This window comes from Heptranchias perlo, chromosome 4, assembly GCF_035084215.1.
Source record: "Heptranchias perlo isolate sHepPer1 chromosome 4, sHepPer1.hap1, whole genome shotgun sequence".
NCBI lineage: Eukaryota > Metazoa > Chordata > Chondrichthyes > Hexanchiformes > Hexanchidae > Heptranchias > Heptranchias perlo.
The window spans coordinates 115,536,805-115,561,029 of NC_090328.1; the positions used below are offsets into that span (position 1 = coordinate 115,536,805).

Below are 24,225 nucleotides of genomic sequence, written 5' to 3' on the forward strand. Positions count from 1 at the left end.
ATTTCACATATAGCAATCGATGCTGTGTATCATACAGGAATGCTGTACTGACAATCATATCAAAGTTTCAAAGTGGTAGTTTGCAACAGAAAACTCTGCACTCACATTCTACACTTGGCGATTTACTTCACCCAACCAAAGAATGCAAAGTATATCTGCATTATAAAGAAATTAACCTTTGACTTTTAACCCTTTTAGTTTGTTCATGTTCATCAGGCTGTTAGTAAATTATTTTTGCAGTCAAATTTTAGTACATAGTTCACAAACTGCTGCGTTATCACCATACCTGTTGGTGACAGTGGTGAGCTTATTGACCACTTTTTAAAGCAGCACTCAGCGCCACCTGCTGGCACTAAAATACTTCCCAATACACAATGGAGTAATGAGCCCAAATAAAAGGTCATGCAATAATTGGAAAATGAATTATTATTTTAGTCTTTAATGAATACAACCAGAAAATAAACAGTAAGTAAATTATTTCCCCCGTCGTCTTCAATTACTCCACTAATTTTATTTTTATCCTTCAGCGTTCTAACTTCTACCCTAAACACGGTTCTATAACAACTTTCATTTATATAGCGCCATTAATGTAGTAAAACGTCCCAAGGTGCTTCACAGGAGAGTTATCAAACAAAATTTCACACCAAGACACATAAGGAGGTGTTAGGACAGGTGACCAAAAGCTTGGTCAAAGAAGTAAATTTTAAGGAGCGTCTTAAAGGAGGAGAGAGAGGTAGAGAGGTTTAGGGAGGGAATTCCAGAGCTTAGGGCCTAGGCAGCTGAAGGCACGGTCACCAATGGTGGAGTGATTAAAATCGGGGATGTGCAAGAGCATGAATTGGAGGAGCGCAGGGATCTCGGAGGGTTGCAGGGCTGGAGGAGGTTACAGACAGGGAGTGGCAAGGCCATGGAGGGATTTGAAAACAAGGATGAGAATTTTAAAATCAAGGCATTCCCAGACTGGGAGCCAATGTAGGTCAGCGAGCACAGGGGTGATGGGTGAACCGACTTGGTGCGAGTTAGGATACGGTCAGCAGAGTTTTGGATGAGCTCAAGTTTATGGAGGGTGGAAGATGGAAGGCTGGCCAGGAGAGCATTGGAATAGTCAAGTCTAGAGGTAACAAAGGCATGGATGAGGGGTTCAGCAACACGAGCTGAGGCAAGGGCGTAGACAGGTGACGTTATGGAGGTGGAAGTAGGCAGTCTTGGTGATGGATCGCATATGTGGTTGGAAGCTCATCTCAGAGTCAAATAGGACGCCAAGTTGCAAACGGTCTGGTTCAGTCTCAGGCAGTGGCAACGTTTCAACGTGCTTAAATATCTTTGTTATATTCATCTTTAGTGCCCTCTTTGCATCCTTATGCGTTTTGTTAAAAAGCATTTCACTATACTACTCCTAAAGTCCTCTACTTTTTGAAGGTGTTTTTTTCTTTCTCATTTCCACTTTAGTTTCTTTATTCATCCATTTGGGGCTGCTCATTTAGCTTACCTCTATAGATTCTTGTCTTACATAGTTTTAAAGATTTTCCATTTTTCCTCAAATTCCATGGAATTAAAATCTTACCTTCTGTGATATCCCCAGGATTCAGTTAGTGGCATTCAAAACAGTCTCCACTTAGTCCCTAAAATAGCTTTTCATCAGAATGCATTCCCAATAATGTGGACTGTAAACCTCTCACGCAAGTCCCCGGCAGGCACTGCACCTGCTACTGTAGTGATTCAATCCAAAGGAGTGGAAATCAGTGGAAAGAAGAGAGTCTGCATTGTCTCACTAAGAAAAAGACTTGGGACACCAGATAGGAATCCTGCCTAACCTAAAGCATACCTTGACAGAGCTATTTTTCACTGGTCCAAAACACACAACCAGTTTCGCCATCCATCACCAGATCTGGCTGGACCACATCAAGCATTATGGGGCCTCACTCTCCTCCACCAAAACCCTCCTGAAGAGCAAAGATAACTCACTTCTTCTTTTCTCCAACATCATACATCTTAAAACCCCTCTCTCCCTGCCCATTTCAACCTCACCTCCAACAAGCACGAGGAACTCATGGACTTCTCAGCTGCCTTTATTGAATCTCCTCTTCCCCATCCGTCAAACCCACCCCTGAACTCATGTCTCTCTCTAATTTCGCTCCCATCTCCCTTGATGCCTTCTCCAAGCTCATCTCGTCTATGAGACATTTCCTGCTCCTGCTTCCTTGACCCCATTCCCACTAAATTGTTAATCACCCAACTTCCGTTCCTGGTCCTTGTGCTAGCTGATATTGAAAATGGTACCTTCTCCTCAGGCACTGTCCCCCCTCCCTTTCAAAACTGTCATCATTGCCTTTCCTTAATAAACCCACTCTCTAACCCACTGTCCTTGCAAACTACCATCCCATCTCCAATCTCTCAAAGCGTTGTCGCTTCCCAAAGCCGTTTCCATCTTTCCCACATCTCCCAATTTGGATGTCTCCAATCATTCTGCCAAATCATCGAAACTGCCCTAACCAAAAGTCACAAATTACATCTACTCTGACTGACACTGTGGTACATTATCTCTCCTTGTCCTCTCTGCAGCTTTTGACATCAATCGAACTATCCACCTCCAATGCCTCTCTTCTGCTGCCCGGTTCAATAGGACTGCCCTTGCTTGGTTCCACTCTTACTTATCAGATTGTAGCTAGAGCATAGCATTACCACTCTCTTTCTTCCTCATTTATATGCTGCTCCCTGACAACATTATCCATAGGGTAAGCTTCCACAAACGTTGATGAAACCCAGCTCTACATCTTCACTACACTCTCGATCCCTGTACTGGCTCTGTGTTGTCAAAATGAATGTCCAACATCCAATCTTGGATGATCCACAGCTTCCTCCAACTAAACATTTGTAAGAAGGAAGCCATCGTTGGTGGCCCCACCACAACCTATGTACTCTTATCACCAATTCCATCCCCCTCTACAGATACTGTCTCAAGCTCAACCAGACTGTTTGCAACTCACCGCCCTATCTGACCCTGCTGAGCTTCCGACCCCATATCCTCTCCATCACATAGACCGTCTACTTACATCTCCATAACATCATCCGCCTCTGCTGCTGAAACCCTCATTCACGCCTTTGTCACCTCCAGGCTTGACTATTCCAATTCTCTCCTGGCCAGCTTCCCATCTTTCACCCTCTAAACCTTAGCTCATCCAAAACTCTGGTGTCTATATCCTTGCCTATCCCATACCAATTTCCACTCACCCATCACTTCTGACCTCACTGACTTACATTGGCTCCTGGTCCCCAATAGCCTCAAATTAAAAATTCTCATCCTCGCGTTCAAATTCTTTTATGGTCTCACCCCTCATTATCTCTGAAATCTCCTCCTGCCCTACAACCCTCCCACGCCCGAACTCTCCGCTCCTCTGACTCTGGCCTCTTGTACATCGTCTGTTCTCCTCACCCCAGGATAGGCGATCATGCTTTAACCAACTAAGCCTCATGCTCTGGACGTCCTTCCATAAGCCCCTCCACCTTTCCACCTCCCTCTCCTCCATTATGGCCTTCCTCAAAACCCAGCTCTCTGACCAAGTTTTTGATCACCCCTCCTAATATCTTCTTCTTTGGCTGGGTGTCCATTCTTTTTGATTATGCCTCAAACATCTTGAGACATTTTTCTCTATTAAAGGTGCTATATAAATGCAAGTTGTTGTTATGGTCTGTGACAGGTCCATTGCTTGTCCATTCTAGGAGCTGTGGTCTATAACAAGATCTTGATACAGAGCACATCCGTAGTATATTTTATGGGGTAGGAGGAAAAATCAGGCCAACCAAAGTAAGCATTCTGGTTAAACCAGTAGTTTACTTTTTTTTAAATGACGAAACCTAGGCGACGGCCCAAGGTATATGGTGCAGGAATCACTGAGACTGAAAAGAAAGATGAAGTAAATTAAGTACAGCAATGCCAAGCTTGAGTTTTAAAAGCCCACAGTTTGTGTTTTAGAAATCTGTAGGTTGTATCTTGAAGGGAAGAGTTTGGAAGGAAAGGAGTTCCACAGTGCTGATGAGTTAGAGTAGACAGTATGCTGAATCCTTATTTCAAGAATAAAGACACAGGCAGCAGGAAGAGCATATAGGATGGAATGCACAAAGAAGAAAGTTCAGAGAGGTTCTCAAATACAAAGAGAGCAACAAGATAGATAAAGAGAGAGAGAGAGAGAGAGAAAGAAAATGAAAGATATTCACTGGAGAATAGAGAAGACCAAAGTGTAGTAACTTAACCATTGCACTGAGAAATGAAGGTTGTGTGCATTGAAGGTCTTCAATCCAAGCAATGTGATGAATGTAAAGTGGAATCATGAGACAGTGAATAATGAATGGAGGAAGCCATTGATATGGAGAAGCAATAGAGTGGGAGAGAAAAGAGTCCCAGAGAATGTTGGAGTAGATGGAAAATTCAGTCAAAGAATGAGCAATCCATTGCAGTAGAGAAGGAGTGATCTGAGATAGTCACTAGCATAGTCTTGTTGCAGCACAGTGCTTACTCAATATCAGATTAACAGAGTAAACTACGCTTACTGCAGTTATCCCTTCTCCCTACCTCCCACTTTCAAACCAGGAATATTGTCAAATTTTTGTTAAGAGTATACAAATGTGACTGTTACCTGAAAGATGTTCAGCCAACTTATAAAATCTAAGGATGGTTGAGTACATAGATACCCAATTTGAGCTGGGTACAAACTTCTGGGATGAACTATTACATCAGTTACAGGGGGAAAAAAGGTGCATTTTGCTCTAAAGCTAACATTTCTGTTGCAAAATACCAGTGACAAAGCACACCATCAGTTTAAAACATACTTCAAGTGTTAGAAACAGACCTGTCAGGGCTAGTAGTAAATCATGATAAATATCTCAACTTGCAAGGCTGACCACAAGTCCTTCAGTTTTACTGCTCATAAGCTTTCAGCTTGTCTTACTTAGAGTGATCTTTCATATCTCACTTCTCTTCAGGGTACATCCTACACAAACTCATGATGCAATCGCAAAAAAAGCTGCTGCCCACCAACAAAATATATAGACAGTCAACGGTGACATATCACCCTAAAGAATATACAAGTACTGTACTAATCATTTTGTGTAGTGAAGCTTTATTGAAGCCATAGGTGATCAGATCACATTCAGACTTTGAGCAAATTTATCTCACAACATAAGAAAAATAATCTTATGATCAAAGCACTGCAGAAAAATATCTTGTTTCATTACTAGTGTACTCAGTGTCAAATTTTGTCTGATAACACTCCTGTGAAGTGCCTTGGGACATTTTACGTTAAAGGCACTATATAAATTCACGTTGTTGTACAACAACAATATGTTTATATAGTGTCTATAACATAGAAAAACATCCTAAATATCTGTTTATTTGGGCTCCTTTTCTTGAATAGCCAACATATAACTGAAATCTGGTACTAAGTATATCATTACTTGTGGTCTGCTTGATGTCACAACTTTGTAACATTAGGCATTCCTGAAAAAAAAAGGTTACTAGCCCTGCGGGCAGGACAACATCAGACTAAATGTGAGCGAGCTTGTTATCAAATCTATTGGGCCTGTTTCAAATATCAGTAGACTCCTCAGCTTTAAGTTGTACTATGCCTAGAGTAGAGTCTGGGAACCCTTAGAAAGACTGTTGGAGGCTACTCTGTAGCCCATCTCTCTGCAGCAGCAAATTTCAGCGGATAGCCTAGATAAGATGCACAAGGTGGTACTAAAAAGGTTGGCAGCGCTCAAAGTAGAAAAGTCACCCAGTCTGGATGGAATGCACCCTAGGTTGCTGAGGGAAGTAGGGGTGGAAATTTTAGAGAGTCTGGCCACAACCTTCCAATCTTCCTTAGGAACGAGAGTGGTGCCAGAGGACTGGAGGATTGCAAATGTTACACCCTGTTCAAAAAAGGAGGGATACATCCAGCGACGACAGGCCAGTCAGCCTATCGTGGGTGGTGGGGAAACTTTGACAGACATTTATAGAGTCATAGAAATTTACGGCACAGGAGACCATTCGGCCCATCATGTCTGTGCCGGCCGAAAAAGAGCTATCCAGCTAATCCCACTTTCCAGCTTTTGGTCCGTAGCCTTGTAGGTTACGGCACTTCAACTGCACATCCAAGCACCTTTTAAACGCAATATGGGTTTCTGCCACCCTTTCAGGAAATGAGTTCCAGACCCCGACCACTCTCTGGGTGAAAAATATTTTCTTCAGCTCCCCTCTAATCCTTCTACCAATTACTTTAAATCCTGGTTATTGACCTCTCTGCTAAGGGAAATAGGTCCTCCCTATCCAGGCCCCTCAAAATTTTATACATCTCAATTAAATCTCCCCTCAGCATCCTCTGTTCCAAAGAAAACAACCCCAGCCTATCCAATCTTTCCTCATACCTAAAATTCTCCAGTCCTGGCAACATCCTCATAAATCTCCTCTGTACCCTCTCTAGTGCAATCACATCTTTCCTGTAATGTGGTGACCAGAACTGTACGCAGTACTTAAGCTGTGGCCTAACTAGTGTTTTATGCAGTTCATGCATAACCTCCCTGCTCTTATATTCTATACCTCGGCTAATAAAGGAAAGTATCCAGTATGTCTTCTTAACCACCTTATCTACCTGCCCTGCTACCTTCAGGGATCTGTGGACATGCACTCCAAGGTCCCCTTGTTCCTCTACACCTCTCAGTATCCACCCATTTATTCTATACTCCCTTGCCCTGTATGCCCTCCCCAAATGCACTACCTCACACTTCTCCGGATTGAATTCCATTTGCCACCTTTCTGCTCACCTGACCAGTCCATTGATATCTTCCTGCAGTCTACAGCTTTCCTCCTCACTATCAACCACAACGCCAATTTTTGTATCATCTGCAAACTTCTTAATCATGCCCCCTACATTTAAGTCTAAATCATTGACATATACCACAAAAAGCAAGAGACCTAGTACTGAGCCCAGCGGAACCCCACTGGAAACAGCCTTCCAGTCACAAAAACACCCGTCGACCATTACCCTTTGCTTCCTGCCACTGAGCCAATTTTGGATCCAACTTGCCACTTTCCCTTGGAGCCCATGGGCTTTTACTTTTCTGACCAGTCTGCCATGTGGGGCCTTGTCAAATGCCATACTAAAATCTACAAAGACTACATCAAATGTGCTACCCTCATCGACCCTCCTCAAAAAATTCAATCAAGTCAGTCAGACACGACCTTCCCTTAACAAATCCATGCTGACTGTCCTTGATTAATCCGTGCCTTTCTAAATGGCGATTTATACTGCCCTCAGAATTGTTTCCAATAATTTGCTCACCACTGAGGTTAGGCTGACTGGCCTGTAATTACTCGGTCTATCCCCGTCTCCCTTTTTAAACAATGGTACAATGTTAGCAGTCTTCCAGTCCTCCAATGCCACACCTGTAGCCAGAGAGGATTGGAAAATGATAGCCTGAGCCTCCACTATTTCCTCCCTTGTTTCTCTTAACAGCCTGGGATACATTTCATCCGGGCCTGGTGATTTATCTACTTTCAAAGATGCTAATCCCCTTAATACTTCCTCTCTCACTAAGTTTATCCATCCAAAATTTCACACTCCTCTTCCTTAACTACAATTTCTGCATTGTCCCCCTCTTTTGTGAAGACAGACGCAAAGTATGCATTAAGAACTATACCCACATCTCTGCTTTCACACATAGGTTACCTTTTTGGTCTCGAATAGGCCCTACTCTTAGTTATCCTCTTGCTCCTTATGTATTTATAAAACATCTTCGGGTTTTCTTTGATTTTACTTGCCAATATTTTTTCATGCCCTCGCTTTGCTTTCCTAATTTTGTTTTTATTGTCACCCCTGCACTTTCTATACTCCTCTAAACTTTCTGCAGTATTGAGCTCTCGGTATCTGACATGAGCTTTCCTTTTTTGCCATATCCTACCCTGTATGCTCCTTGACATCCAGGGGGCTCTAGATTTGGGAGTACCACCCTTTTTCTTTAATGCGGGACAAAATTAATTGGCACTTGGAAAAATGTGGGTTAATAAATGAAAGCCAGCGTGGATTTGTTAAAGACAAATCGTGTCTGACTAACTTGATTGAGTTCTTTGATGAAGTAACGGAGAGGGATGATGAGGATAGTGCGGTTAATGTTGTGTATATGAACTTTCAAAAGCTATTTGATAAAGTACCACATAACAGACTTATCAAAATTGAAGCTCATGGGATTAAAGTAGCACTACCTGTATGGATACGAAATTGACTATGAGACAGAAAGCAGAGAGTAGTGGTGAATGGTTGTTTATCAGACTGGAGAGAAGTGTGCAGTGGTGTCCCCCAGGGGTCGACGTTGGGACCCAGTGCTCTTTTTGATATGTATTAATGACCTGGACTTGGGGCATAATTTCAAAGTTTGCAGATGACACTAAACTCGGAAATATAGTAAACAGTGAGGAGGATAGTAACAGACATTAGGAGGACATAGACAGGCTGGTAAAATTGGGAGGCACATGGCAGATGAAATTTAACGCAGAGAAGTGTGAAGTGATTCATTTTGGCAGGAAGAAATGAGGAGAGGCAATATAAACTGAATGTTACAATTTTAAAGGGGGTGCTGGAACAGAGAGATCTGGGGGTATATGTACACAAGTCTTTGAAGGTGGCAAGGCAAGGTGAGAAGGCTGTTAAAAAGACATACGGGATTCTTAGGTTTATAAATAGAGGCATGGGACTCGATTTTAGCACCCGCGATCGGGTGCGTTCCTGGCGGGGGGGGGGGGCTACGAAAATCGGGGATTCCCGGGGCAGGTCGGGAGCCCGGCTCCAACCCGACCCATTTCCAGGTTCCCCACTGACGCGCTGACATACGTGCGCAACCCCTGCATGTGGGACTCCCGCCGGCAATTAAAGCCGGCGGGGTGCCACTTAAGCTATTTATCTAGGTATTTCAGGTCGTTTAGAGACCTGATTAACATGATATTTTAGGAAGGTTGGGATTTTGCAAACAACTTGGACTGTTTCCCGTATTGGGGGAAACATTCCCAGTTCAAATGGACTTGTTGCAGCCATCAGCCTGTGGCAGCTGAAAAGGTCCATTTGACAGGTTGGGGGGAGGGTGGGGGTGGGGAGCGGGGGGAGGGGGAGACCCTCACTCATTGCAGGAGGCCACTCTGTCACTTTGGACAAAGTTTGGCCTCCACCACCCTCCTTCTAACAACAAAATTCACCAACTTGCACACTTACCCCAGTGTCCAGACACATGTACCTAACTTGCGGACCCCCTCAGATGTACATCTTCCGGATGGGGGCCACCGTAGCTGCAGTCATGACCTCCTCGGAGGGCGAACAGCATCACCAGCCTCGCCGGCCACGCCGTCTACCTCTGACACGTGGAGCTCCACAACACAGTGCTGTGACACATCCACCTGCACAGCAGGAGGGAGGGCAACCGCAGAGAGAGATGCATCGCAGAAGGCACTACCCTCGCCACAGGGTCCACAGACCGAGGCTCAGCTTCCTGGACCTCTCTGAGCAGCAGTGCACACGGTGGCTCAGTCACTCAACATGTAGTCGTGGACATCTGCAGCCTCCTTCATGCCGAGCTGCTCCCGGCTGGCCCGAGCACCATCTCCTTACCTGTCGATGTCAAAGTCACCACTGCCCTCAACAACTTCTCCTCCGCATCCTTCCAGGGTGCCACTGGGGACATCGCCGACGTCTCTCAGTCGTCTGCACAAAAGAGCCCTGCAAATACACCTACAACCACTCTGCAGTGACACAATGGATGGCATCAATTGTGGGTCTTCATTGTGATCCTCAGGAAAGGGCATTATTGCACAAACCAGACAAGATTCGCAAAGATGTGGCAGTAGTGGTGCCAATATAATATGTGATGTGAGTTGATCAGAAATTAAATAGAAGTAAAAACCATGACAAAGCCTCAAACGCCCTTGTGCATCCCCTTCATGCTCACGACACGTTTGCCTTACGCTTCCTACTGCACATATGTGATGCGTGCCCTGTGGCTGCAGCACAGGTAGTGGCAGGTTGAGTGAGGCTGACTATGAAAGAGATGCATGAGAGGGTGAGTATGAGATAGAGCCATGAGATTGTATGAGGATTGAGTTGAGTGGTAGTGGCGGGATGAGTACTGGCGAGGTGAGTAAGTGCAGGTAAGATGAGGATGAGGTTTGAGTGGGTGTGAGGAGTGATGTGACAGAGTAGTGTTGGCTGTGCAGAAGGAGATGTGGGGTGGGGGCGGTGATGTGGTAGACGGAGGGGAAGGGAATGAGTAAGAGTACTCACTTTGGCTGACCGACTTAGGTCATTGCAGCGCCTCCTGCGCTGTATGTAGGTGGGCAATGTGTTGGTGGTGCAGGTGCCACCTCGAGCCAGGCCTTCTTGGTGGCAGAGGCAGGCTACTTCCTCCTGCCCGCCGGGGGGGGCGGGGGGAAGATCTCCGTCCTCCTCCTCACCCCATCCAATAAGAGCTGGAGTGAGGCATCATTAAACCTGGGAGCAGCCTTCCCCCTGGGCTGCACCATGCTGTAATTTTTCCTATTTCTTGCAGCAGTCAGTGGAGGACTGCCCCTTTAAATAGAGCTCCTCCAGCTGACAGACCTTACTGCGCATGTGCAGTTCACCCACCGCGCAGCTCAGCAGCGGGGAACCCGGAACAACAGGTAAGTGGACCCAATCAGCCTGCGATTGCGCATGGGGCAGACTGATTTCACCAGGCGCGTTACCCATGCGCCCAATCGACCCCCCGCCGCGAACTCGCCGCCATGGTAATATCGGGCCCATAGAGTACAAAAGCAAGGAAGTCATACTAAACCTTTATAAAACACTGGTTAGGCTCCTGCTGTAGAATTGTGTCCAATTCTGGGCACCATGCTTTAGGAAGAATGTCAAGGCCTTACGTAGGGTGCAGAGGAGATTTACTAGAATGGTACCAGGGATGAAAGACTTCAGTTACGTGGAGAGACTGGAGAATCTGGGATTGTTCTCCTAAGAGCAGAGAAGGTTAAGGGCTGATTTAATAGAGATGTTCAAAATCATGATGAATTTTGTTAGAGTAAGGAGCAACTTTTTCCAGTGGCAGCAGGGTCAGTAACCAGAGGACACAGATTTAAGGTAATTGGCAAAAGGACCAGAGGCAACATGAGGAAACTTTTTTTTAAAAACGCAGCAAGTTGTTATGATCTGGGATGCAGTACCTGAAAGGGCGGTGGAAACATATTCCGAAGTAACTTTCAAAAGGGAATTGGATAAATACTTGAAATGGAAAAATTTGCAGGACTGCAGGGAAAGAGCAGGGGAGTGGGAATAACTTGGTAACTCTTTCAATAAGCCGGCATGAGCATGATGGGCCGAATGGCCTCCTTCTGTGCTGCATCATTCTATGATTCTATAATGATTCTAACCCATTGCCCAGGGATTTCTATTGTACCATTAAAATTGGCTTTGCATTTCAGGCTTCTTTCAAGAGATGAAAGACAAGCTATTGTGGACACTCTTGATAACCAGTGGACCACAAAACCCTATGCTGAGGAATTGCTAAAGGAATAGATGCATCACTAACAGAGTCTCAGAGCTACTCCAGGAATCCCATTCAAGAGGTACATTTGCTCACACTGGGAATGGCTGCCCCAACTACTGGCTTCAACCTAGACATCAGCCTTTCACCCAGACCGCCAAAGGCCTGTATCGAGATCCAGCTTCCACCATCCCAGTATGCCAGCATCCCAACACCAGATAGGCCACTCTGAGGTCAAGAGGAAGGCAGAGTCCTGTCGCTGATCGGATTCAGTCAACCTCAGTCTCCGCAGCAGGCCATTCAGGTTTGACCACCATAAAAAAGGTAGAGGGAGTTCTCAAAAAGTGAAATGAGGTCTCCCAAGCCAGCGCAGAACTCACAAATCAAGAAACCCATAGACTCAAAACTCCAACTCCTAAGGTTCTTCCTCTTGGCTGGCTACATAACAGGCATGCCTCTTTTCAGTATCAAAAGCCTAGGCATTTACAAAGTGGGCTTCCTCACCTGATCAAAAAGGATCAGATTTACTGAGAAGGAAGCATCTGATTGAGCTTGATGCCCCTCGAAACTGATGATGTTCCAAGGGCTGTATAGACTCAAGGAAGACCAAGCTCAAAAACTGAAACTTCAAGGATGGAGAGGGATTAAACATATTAGCCCAGCTTCTGCTGAAAATCTGAATGATGTATGCCATTATTAATGCACAAATCGGCCATCAACTTCTGGCGAGGAAGAGATACACCATGAATTACGAATCGCCATACAATTTGCTGGACGATTTGCACCACTAGCTTCGTGAAAACGGCATCTTGTCGTTAGCCTCCCCACGATTGTCATGAAGTTGTTGCATTTGCACATTAATTGCCCATTAAACTCGCCAAAGAATGTTAAGTCTAGTAATTAACAGCTTAAGTACACTTTCAATGACATGATAATTGTTGATGACTGCTAATCAACCTCTCTTGCCCAGAAAGTGAACAACGCGAGTGTGGAGTCTCATTCCTTTAGGTTGTGAATTGTTTTGAGATTTTAAAAAACTTCAAATTTAATTTTTTTTTCTTACTTTTCCTTTCCGTCTCTTTTCTCTGTCTTAATCCAATCTTTTTTTCCCTCTATTTCTCTTTCTGTACCTGATTTGATATTGAATTCACACACTCTAATTCACCCTCCTTCCTCTGTTTATTCCTCAATCCTTTAATCTTATTAATTAAGAACACTGTTTGCCCCGTTGTTCACCAAGGTCTCAGATGCCCTGTTTCCCTCACCACACCATTAACTGCTCGCACTACTAGCAACTTTGGGGTTAAAAAATTTTTAAAACTAAACTTGCACGAACAAGTCCAGCAAAATCTGGGCCATTGCACTTCAAGCAGGTTGTGGCTTATATACCACCCAAGAGAAAAATTATGTAGCAAACATCAGAAATATCTTAAAAGTATACAGTCCCTGACAATTTTCAATTAAATGAAACATGCATGTTCCTGGAAACCCCATTATTTTGCAGCAACCCTGCTCACAGCATATTGCATCAGCATCCGACTATATCTATAATTTCACTGGTACAAAAGTACATTTTAATTTTTAACATACATTTATTAAATCTTATAGGAGAACATATTGGTTAGAAGATCTGTGGACAATTACATGATGCAGTTGTAATTGATTTTCCTAGCCTGCATATAATGTGTATCATGATATTTCAAAACAGATTTAACAGAGACAGAACTTGACCATACAAAGACCTGCTACTGGTACGGCAAATAGGGGAGAAAAAATTATACATGTACTATATAAAGAGTACATGCCCAGCAGCTATTCGATTGCATGCCTATAATGAAATCAAATCATGAAAGCAAAGCTCCAGTGGTTTATGAGTGTTAGTGAAAATGTAATTACTGCCTTAAGTCCCCCACAAACCATTTTTTCAAGTTTTCCTAATACACGGTGGGTAGTTTAATTCCAGTAAAAAGTGAGAAGTAAAACAACAGTAAACATGCTAGTGTTTGGATCTAAAAGTATGTGACATATTGTAACTAACTTACTCTCCTCCCCAAAAGCAGAGCTTCACACAAAGATGAGCCACTACACTTCATGCTGTTAATGCAGGTCACCTACAGTGGAAAATAATTAAAGGGAAGGTATTTGTACATTCTCCCACTAATTACTAGTCTGCACAAAATATTAATCGCTTTCAGGAACAAAAGAACTGAAATTACCAATATGTGAACTAAAAAGGGAGAACACACACATCTCCAAAAATGACCATGAGTAATTCACAAGTTAACCTCTAAATGTGGCCCTGATATTTATACAGCTGGATTTGGTGCCAAACAGTACTGAACTGAACAAGCAGAGAACTCTCCTTCAGGTAAACAATCTTACAACACCAAGTGATAGTCCAACAATTTTATTTGAAAATCACAAGCTTTCGGAGGCTTCCTCCTTCGTCAGGTGAATGTCAGGAAATCCTTGAACCTTTCGCATTTATATTCAGAGAACAATACCTGGTGATTACAGATATCACCAGGTATTGTTCCCTGAATATAAATGCAAAAGATTCAAGGATTTCCTGACATTCACCTGACGAAGGAGGAAGCCTCCGAAAGCTTGTGATTCTCAAATAAAATTGTTGGACTATAACTTGGTGTTGTAAGATTGTTTACATTTGTCAACCCCAGTCCATCACCGGCATCTCCACATCAGGTAAACATAAATAACTGTAATAAACACGGAAAATGCTGGAGAAGCTCAGCAAGTCAGGCAGCATCTGTGGAGAAAGAAACAGAGTTAACGTTTCAGGTCAAAGACCTTTCGTCAGACCCGTTCTGTGTTTTCTGAGTTTATTACAGTTATTTCAGATCTCCAGTATCCGCAGTATTTTGCTTTTGATAAATAACTAAGTTAGGTCTCTATCACCTCTTCCTCGTTGGTAGTTCCCCGTCTTTCCCTTGGTTTTCCTGCACTACTCGTCGGTAGAAAAAAAATGCAAATGCACAAATGAATGTTTCAGATGGGACCGAACTGAACGGCTGAAATACTACTTGTTTGGATAGGCCATCTGTTCCTAGACTCTTAGTCCTCCCTGTAAAGCTACCACCAATTACTAGTCTGTATCAAACTGTACATACAGCCTTTCTTTTTCAAGTGCTGACCTGACTTAATCAGCTGCGCCTCTCCAGCACTTTCTGTGTATTTTTAATATTTATGGTTAGGTTACTTTAAAGCTACTCCCATCACACGGGTTTTGTGCGAATCAAGAGTGCATCCCGCCGAGACTCCTGACAAGGAAATACAATTTACACCTGTGTGATCTGCCAACCCCGATCGGCCCGCGAATCCCGCCCTCACCTGTAGCAGGTGAGAGCCACAAAGGAGGTTAAGGCGCGTCACTGTAAAGCGCGAACCCCGGCGGCTTATCAAAATCACGCCCCCTCCCTGACAATTGCAACCCCTGCCCAGCTCAAAGCCACGCCCCACTCTAGATAATTGTCTGCACCCCCCCCACCCCGGGCCCAGCTCACCAAAGCCGCGCCCTCCTGACAACTGCAATCCCCGCCCAGTTCAAAGCCGCGCCCTCTTCTGGCACTTGCAATCCCCGCCCAGCTCACTAAAGCCGCGCCCCCTGACAATCGCAATCCCCGCCCAGCTCACTAAAGCCGCGCCCCCTGACAATCGCAATCCCCGCCCAGCTCACTAAAGCCGCGCCCCCTCCTCCTACGCGCGAGCCCTGGCGGCTCATCAAAGTTCCCCTCCCCCCGCGCGCGGGAGCGGCTGTCCGTTTGCGTTGTCTCGCGCGCCTCCCTCACCTGGCTGTTCTTTCAGCTTCATGATGGACAGGGTGTAATGAGCCATGTCGAAGAACGGGTACATAGAAATCCTGGAGAACTGCATGACGAAATTGGTCAACCCCAACGTCGACACAATGTCCATCTTGGCCGTAATTCTCAACACCGTTTTTTGTATAATAGTAATATAAAAAATAAACCCAGCTGGTGGGAAACTACAGAGAGAAAGGGTCGAGGAAGAGCCAAAAAGAAAAAGCGCCCCAGCGAGTCGTGTCGTGTCGTATTAACGGCGATAATCCCCGATTTATAGAAGAGGGTGTCAAATGTCTCGCGGCTGTTGCTTTCCCCCACCCTCCCTCCCCCAGCAATGGCTCGCCCGCTACGATCAAACGAAGGAGGCGAGGTCGGGCCAGCTTCCAGCCGGCGATGCCTGAGGTAATTTAGCTTTTTGTCTTCCTCTCTCGCTCGGTGTTTTAAATGGAGAGCGGAGCCCGCGAGCGGCGGCGCGCGCACCGAGCCTCAAACGGAAAAAACACCACACACGGGAAGTAGGGACGTGGAAACGCGCATGCGCCGCCAACTCAGCATCACCTATGCATTCGTCGAGTTAAAAGAACTTGCATTGCTTTAGCATCTTTCACCACCTCCTCGAGCGCTTCACAGCCAATGAAGTATTTTTTTGAAGTGTAGCCGCAGTGTGATGTAGGAAAGACAGCAGCCAAATTGCACACAGCAATTTCATCATGACCAGATCCTCTGTTTTAGTGATCTTAGTTGATGGATAAATATTGGCCACAGGACACTGGGGAGAACTCCCCCTGCTCTTCTTTGAAATAGTGGGCGTGGGATTGTTTACATCCACCTGAGAGGGCAGGCGGGGCCTCGGTTTAACATTTCAGCTGAAAGATGGCACGCTCCGACAGTGCAGTACTGCACTGGGAACGTCAGCCTAGATTTTGTGCTCAAGTCTCTGGAGTGGGACTTGAACCTACAACCTTCTGATTCAGAGGCGAAGAGTGCTACCCACAGAGGCACAGCTGACACTAGAAATTGATGGGTTCTTTTAAACAACAACTTGCATTGTATTATTGTATCATTGAATAAGAATTAATTGAGACAGGTTACATAGCACGTTGATGGATCAATAAACTGCTTTGCCGCTGTCTGAATGAGGTGTCCATTTAGTCCCATTCTCCTTCCTTTTCCCTATTCCCTTTTGCTTTTTTCTTTTTCAAATACTTATCCACTTCCTCTTTAAAAGCTATCATGGATTCTGCTTCCGTCACTGTTTCTGGTACAACATTTCATGTTTTGGTAACCCTCAGGATAAAATAACATTTTCCTAACCCCTCTCCAGGAAAGTTGGGTGGTCATCAGTATCGTGGGAATGGGGTCAAGTAAGCAGAAGGTGGGTCTCATGGACAAGATGAGCTCTGAGAATGCATGAAGAGAGAGAAATTTAGATAGAGACATGGGTACAGGGCTAGGACAAGGGGCGGTTTGACTTGGTGGACAATGGAAAGGGGGAGAAGCAGTCTTAGTGACAAAGAAGTCGATGAGCTCCTTGTACTTGTTGGAGGTAAGAGTGGAAGAGGCAGGGATGACGGGTTTAAGGGGATGATCGATACTGGAGAAAAGAAGCCAGGTGTTATCTTTACTCTCCAGGAGGGATCTGGAGCAGTGTGTGGTTTTGGCAGAAGATAGTGAGGCTCAATAGCATTTGATGTGGCCTAGCCAGATGTGGCTAAACCAACTCTGTGGCAAATGCAGAGTTCCAGATTTTCACTACCCTTTGTGTGAAGAAGTGCTTCTTGATTTTGCTCCTGAACAGCCTAGCACTAATTTTAAGATTATGTCCCCTTGTTCTTCATTCCCCACCGGAGGAAATAGTTTCTCTGCATCCACCATATCCAATCCTTTTAACATTTTAATCACCTCGATCAGATCACCCGTTAATCTTCTATACTAAAGGGAATACAAACCTTGTCTATGCAACCTGTCCTCATAATTTAACCTTTTTAGCCCCGGTACCATTCTGATGAATCTGCGTTGCACCCCCTCCAAGATCAATATATAATTCCTGAGGTCCTGTGCCTAAACTGAACACAGTACTCCAGATGGGGTCTGACCAAGGCTGAAGCATGACTTCCTACCCTTTGTATTCCAGCCCTCTTGACATGAAGGCCAACATTCCATTAATCTTTTTGATTGTTTTATTTTACCTGTCCACAAGCTTTTAATGATTTGTGAACTTGGACTCCCAAATCTCTTTGCTCCTCTACAGGTCCTAGTTTCTCTCCATTTAGAAAATACTTGATTTATCTTTCTTGGATCCAAAGTGGATGACCTCACACTTGTCCATATTGAACTTCATTTGCCATAGTTTTGCCCACTCACTTAATCTGTCTATGTCATGTATTCTTAAATGAATTATTTATGGAAGGAAATAATATAGGCAAGACTTTGAACAATGCAGCACTAGAAGTCTGGGAACAGTTTCTGAGAGGTTAATCAAAGTAAACCAGTCAGATAAGACCCTTAGTATTCTCCTTTCACAACATTAAATGATCTGCTACAGGATGAAATATGTAATCTTGTCCCTCTAAGAATTATGTACCACAAGCTTACAAAAACTTAATTCATGTCAAAATATTTTGTCTCCTTCAAAGAGCTACTGTGGCCGTAAACCAGACATCTTGTCTCTGAGCAAACATGCAGACTTATAATGACGGCGTCCATTTTGTGTGTGGTTTTAAAAGTGCTGTTTAAAACTAAATAAAATGCAATAGAAGCCATTAGCAAACATTCCATTTTTGTCACGTCATGTTTCATATCAATGGGCTTGAACTAACACCTACTTGACTGCTCACTTTTTAGGTCATGATGTGGAGATGCCGGTGATGGACTGGGGTTGACAATTATAAACAATTTTACAACACCAAGTTATAGTCCAGCAATTTTATTTTAAATTCACAAGCTTTCGGAGGCTTCCTCCTTCGTCAGGTGAATGTTCAGGAGCTCCTTGAAGCCTACGCATTTATACATATAGAACAATGCATGGTGTTCACAGACTGCCCCTGCAACTGCCCGTTGCCAAGGCAATCACCGTGTTCAGACAGAGAGGTGTCACCTGCAGAACCCCCGAATACACATTCAACAAAAAAACAAACAGGAAAAAAAAAACAGAGAGAGGCAGAGACATCCGGAAGGCAGAGAAAGCCAGCAAATGACCCATTATATTAAAAACAGATAACATTTGTTCGCTGGTGGGGTAACGTGTAGCGTGACATGAACCCAAGATCCCGGTTGAGGCCGTCCTCATGGGTGCGGAACTTGGCTATCAATTTCTGCTCGACGATTTTGCGTTGTCGTGTGTCTCGAAGGCCGCCTTGGCGTACGCTTACCCGAAGGTCGGTGGATGAATGTCCATGACTGCTGAAGTGTTCCCCGACTGGGAGGGAACCCTCCTGTTTGGCGATTGTTGCGCGGTGTCCGTTCATCCGTTGTCGCAGCGTCTGCATGGTCTCGCCAATGTACCATGCTCTGGGGCATCCTTTCCTGCAACGTATGAGGTAGACAACGTTGGCCGAGTCACAGGAGTATGAACCATGCACCTGGTGGGTGGTGTCCTCTCGTGTGATGGTGGTATCTGTGTCGATGATCTGGCATGTCTTGCAGAGGTTACCGTGGCAGGGTTGTGTGGTGTCGTGGACGCTGTTCTCTTGAAAGCTAGGTAATTTGCTGCGAACGATGGTCTGTTTGAGGTTGGGTGGCTGTTTAAAGGCGAGTAGTGGAGGTGTGGGGATGGCCATAGCGAGGTGTTTGTCCTCATTGATGACATGTTGAAGGCTGCGGAGAACATGGCGTAGTTTCTCCGCCCCGGGGAAGTACTGGACGACAAAGGGTACTCTGTTGGTTGCGTCCCGTGTTGGTCTCCTGAGGAGGTCTATGCGATTTTTTGCTGTGGCCCGTCGGAACTGTCGTTCGATGAGTCGAGCGTCATATCCCGTTCTTACTAGGGCGTCTTTCAGCGTCTGTAGGTGTCCATCGCGTTCCTCCTCGTCTGAGCAGACCCTGTGTATTCGCAGGGCCTGTCCATAGGGGATGGCCTCTTTGACGTGGTTAGGGTGGAAGCTGGAAAAGTGGAGCATCGTGAGGTTGTCCGTGGGCTTGCGGTAGAGTGAGGTGCTGAGGTGCCCGTCTTTGATGGAGATTCGTGTGTCCAAGAAAGAAACTGATTCTGAGGAGTAGTCCATGGTGAGCTTGATGGTGGGATGGAACTTGTTGATGTTATCGTGTAGTCTCTTTAGTGATTCCTTGCCGTGGGTCCATAGAAAGAAAATGTCGTCGATGTATCTGGTGTATAGTGTTGGTTGGAGGTCTTGTGCAGTGAAGAAGTCCTGCTCGAACTTGTGCATGAAAATGTTGGCGTATTGGGGTGCGAATTTGGTCCCCATGGCTGTTCCGTGTGTTTGGGTAAAGAACTGGTTATCAAAGGTGAAGACATTGTGATCCAGGATGAAGCGGATGAGTTGTAGGATGGCTTCCGGAGATTGGCTGTTGTTGGTGTTGAGTATTGATGCTGTCGCAGCGATGCCGTCATCGTGGGGGATACTGGTGTATAGTGCCGAGACGTCCATCGTGGTGAGAAGTGTTCCTGGTTCAACTGGTCCGTGGGTACTGAGTTTTTGTAGGTGTGGTTCACAACCACTCAGTTCATCACTATGGCAGTCAGTTTTATTTGATACTTTTATTTTACTAAGTTGTAGAAATAGTGTGTAATCGGGAGTAGTTTGTTAGGATGAATGCCACACAGGATGATAATTGTAATTCTAGTTTAAAAATAGTTGTAGTTGTAACTGGTGTGATGCCACATCTTCTTGCTATTTAAACTACTTAAAGCTTAGCAACCACATCCGTCTCACTGCAACACAGTAATGTGTAGATAACAATGGTGTGTTACTGCAGAAACAAGTACAGTACTCACGCTTAAATGTAACTTTTTAAAAAATGTTGGGTAAAATAATAATATATAACAAATTGCAATTCTATCTCAAATAAAAACAGAAAATGCTGGAAACACTCAGCAGGTCAGGCAGAATCTGTGGAGAGAGAAAGATAGGGTTAACGTTTCAGGTCAGTGACCATTTGTTGCCCAGACAGACTTATCGGTGGCAGTAAAAATTATGACTGCACTCAACCTTTCTGCCACCGGTTCATTTCAAACCTTTACTAGAATAAGGTGATGAACTCTGGAGGGGATTGATTAATTCCTCCCATCAGAGTGTCTCCAATGAGAGCTGAAGGCAATAAAAAAAAATTGCCTTCCTTCCGCCTTTTGGGCCCCCAGACGGACTTACGGCACAGCGCTCATTAAAGTGTCGCTCCACCTTGAAAGGAAGGATCAGTTCGGGCCATTTGGCCAGGACGGTTACCACTGGCACTCTTACAGCTGCTGGCAACTCACCATGGAGCTGTAAATGACCCCTGGGATTTGAGATGAGGTCTCCGGCCATGGGCAAGGGAGGACTGAGCTGGGCCCCAGGCCAGTACATTTGGAGAGAACAAGTCAAGAAAAATAATTCTCTTAAAAGCTGCTCGAAGTAAAAGGTGTCTTCTTAATTCTGCTCTTTTTGGTGAATGTTTATACTCTTCAAAATGATGCATTTGTACTGGGAAATGGAAATACTTGGACTTTGGCTATCTAAATGGATTTAACACTGCAGTAAATGTTTGCCAGTAGTAAAAAGCTGCAATTTAGCCACTTTTAGGAACAGATCTAACTGTAGTTCTTCATTTAGTTATATTTTAAGATGCTTACACCACCAGTGATAAAAGTCACAATCCAACCAGGTTTTATTATTGCCAAAAGAATGCAGTCAATACTGTCATTCGTTTATGATGGAACTTGTAACAGTTTAATTTCCAACAGTAAATTAAGAAGCAGTGTCTCAAAATATTGAATGTAGCTAATACCCAATTAATGCCAAAACTGCCATTAAACGCACACGTTTGAATATTGGGGGGAGAAATTCAACTCATGGCCGTTCGTTTTGCACCAATAAAATTGGCTTTCGGCCTCCAAATTTTGCATAGTGCACTCTTACGACCTATGTGCATATTAAGTCAGGTGTGTTTTAGTCATCCACAATGCCTGCCTGAAACGAGGGGGGGGGAATCGGCAGAGTAGGGGCAATAATGAATATATGTAAATGAGAGTCCTGCACCTGTTTTAGGACCCTTCTGCCAAATCCAACTTCATGAACGCTGGATTCGTCCATTCTAAAAGCCGTCCACAAATCCTGAGTGAGAATAGTCGGGAGGGAGGCTGCACCAGGGTTATTTAAGGGGATCCTCGGTTCCATTTAGGTAAGTGTCTGGTTGGTCGTTTTAGACTGCGTAGGGCTTTTATATTATGCTTATTTCTGGTTTGTGTTAGATGCTGTGGTTGACTACAGAAAATGGTGTTTTTTTTTTGGAGCTGCAGAATAATCTCTGCCCAGGGACTTCTGCACAAACTTGAGTGTGCTGCTCGGTCTGCCATGGGGCTGGAGGAAGAGGAAGAGCAGCAAGATAAGAGTGGAGAGACCTGCGGCTGTTGGGAGAAGAGGGCAAAGGAGGGACGGGTGCAGGAGGTCTCACACCACGCGAGTTATACAGAACCAGAACATCGTACCTCCACTTAACTGAGGAGCAGTGTGCCAAGCGATTCTATTTCACCAGGGAGGCTGTGACAAAGCCATGTCATCTGATGCAGCACCAACTGTAGAGGTGTGAGTTGTGGCTCAGTGGGTAGAATTCTCACCTCTGAGTCAGGAGATTGTGGGTTCAAGTTCCACTCCAGAGACTTGAGTACAAAACCCAGGCTGACACTCCCAGTGCAGTACTGAGGGAGTGCTGCACTGCCGGAGGTGCCATCTTTCGGATGCATGTTAAACCGAGGCCCTGTCTGCCCTCTTAGGTGGACCTAAAAGATCCTATGGCATTATTTCGGTGTCCTGGCCAATATTTATCCCTCAACCAACAACATTGAAGCAGATTATCTGGTCATTATCACATTGCTGTTTGTGGGACCTCGTGCGCAAATTGGCTGCCATGTTTCCTACATTACACGTCAAAAGTGCTTAATTTAAGTAAAGCACTTTGGGACGTCCTGAGGTGGTGGAAGGTGCTATATAAATGCAAGTGTCTCTTTCTATCTATGGGCAGCAGAGTTTTGGATGAGCTATGTTTTCAGAAGCCCCTGGGCAGAGATCGTCCTGCAGCTCCAAAAAGTCACTGTCCAAAAATGTTAAACTCAGTTAGAGCAGCCAACACAGCCCAAAAAAAAGTCCTGTTTGGTAGTGGGAGTGGTCAGTATAGCGTACATATCTTTGGGGAGATGATATCAGACCATATGTTAAAGATTATACAATCAGGGTAGGGGAGAGAAGGTTGGAACAACTTCTGAAGTACAAAAGATTAAAGTAATTGAAGTCAGCAGTATTTCTGCCAACAGTAATGTTTGCTTATGTCTCTGTCAGGACTCTGTGTACTTTGTTACTTTGTGACCTTTTCTTACAATGATTTTCATGAGTAGCCTTTCAATCACAACGTAAAATGTTGTTAATGCAAAACAAACTGGCCAGTATTTAGTTTTGAAAGTTAGCTGCAAAATAAATATTTTTTAAGGGATAATGTTCCTTTGAAGTTGGAGGCTATGGAAAATTGCAAAGCCTAAATTCTGTGATGTAAAGATTAAAGATTGTAGCCACTGTTTATCGCTGATCTGCTTTTTTGTGTTAAGCTGAGTTGTTACTGGAATCTGCAGGTAGCACACTCAAGTTAATTAAAAGTAGATCACAGCCAGTAAACCCTGATAACAGAATAAAAAGCATCTCACAATTCATTACTGATGGTTCATTAAACTCTGAGACCCTCAAAACCAACAGAAAAAATTATAGTGACCTCTTTTATACAAATCTGCACTTCCTCCTTGATCACGCCAACTGGATAAATGTGAGGCGACCTTCTTACTCTCTCACAAAGCCACGGCAAAGCCCATTTCATAGGGATAGACAATCTTTATGGCAAAGTGCCTGGTGAACAGAAATGCAGCACAGAGAGCGAGCGCACATATCACAATGCTTCCCTGTTGTGCAAACAGAACCCAAAATCCCAGGAGAGTTCTGCAAACCAAAGTGAGGAAGGCACCTACACATCCTCTGGACACGCCCAAAAATCCAGTTCTCCTGGAAAACTGTGCCACAAGTGATTGAACAATCTATCTACCGCGTCTTTGAACCAGACCCAGGGGGTAATTTTAACCTCCAAGAACAGGTGGGTTGGGGTGGGTGGGCAGTAAAACTAGTGGATTTTTGGAGCAGGACCACATCCCGCCTCCAACGTGCCCACTTCCGGGTTTGACCCAGGCGCGTTTGGATGTGCGTGCACAACAGACACCCAGAAGTCCCACCCTCACTTAAAGCCGGCGGGACAATACTTAAAGGGGCAATGTACCTTATTGCAATAGTTGAGGTACTTAACTTTTTGTGTATTGCAAAAGTAAAACAAATTTAACCTTACCTGTTCGGGTTTCCCATTGCTTCCGATTCACATCAAGTGAAAGCAGGCGGGAAGGGCTGGATCCATGAGGTGAGTGTCTTTATTGCATGCTTGTGGGCCAGGAGGAGTAGGAGTGCTTCGTCCGGGCCCAATAAGCTCACCTGACCCCACGATCGGCTGATCCCCCAGCCCCCCCAATGCTGGATCCCCCAGCCCCCCCAAAGCTGGACCACCCACCCCCCCGCCCACAATGCTGGAACCCCCCCCTCCAGTCTTATCGAAGGTCCACCTGATGTCGTCTACCTCCCCCCACCCCTCCAATTACTTCTAGGGCCCACAGTCTCTCTCCCTCCTGCCCCCCCTCTCT

At 44.9% G+C, this 24,225-nt stretch overlaps 1 protein-coding gene and 1 long non-coding RNA gene across 2 annotated transcripts in view; one reads left to right on the forward strand and one right to left on the reverse strand.

Annotated features, from left to right (window-relative positions):
- LOC137321200 (trimeric intracellular cation channel type B-A-like) overlaps positions 1 to 15,858 on the reverse strand; it is a 32,563-nt gene extending 16,705 nt beyond the window's left edge. Inside the window, exon 1 of the mRNA XM_067983494.1 lies at positions 15,336 to 15,858. Within this exon, the coding sequence (XP_067839595.1) occupies positions 15,336 to 15,459 (124 nt within the window). The 5' untranslated portion in view covers positions 15,460 to 15,858. The remainder of the gene's footprint in view (positions 1 to 15,335) is intronic.
- On the forward strand, positions 15,269 to 23,072 carry LOC137321201 (uncharacterized). Its single transcript, XR_010962739.1, has 2 exons — positions 15,269 to 15,749; positions 21,802 to 23,072. It is a non-coding gene; the product is annotated as an uncharacterized lncRNA (long non-coding RNA).
- Positions 23,073 to 24,225: the final 1,153 nt, after the last annotated feature.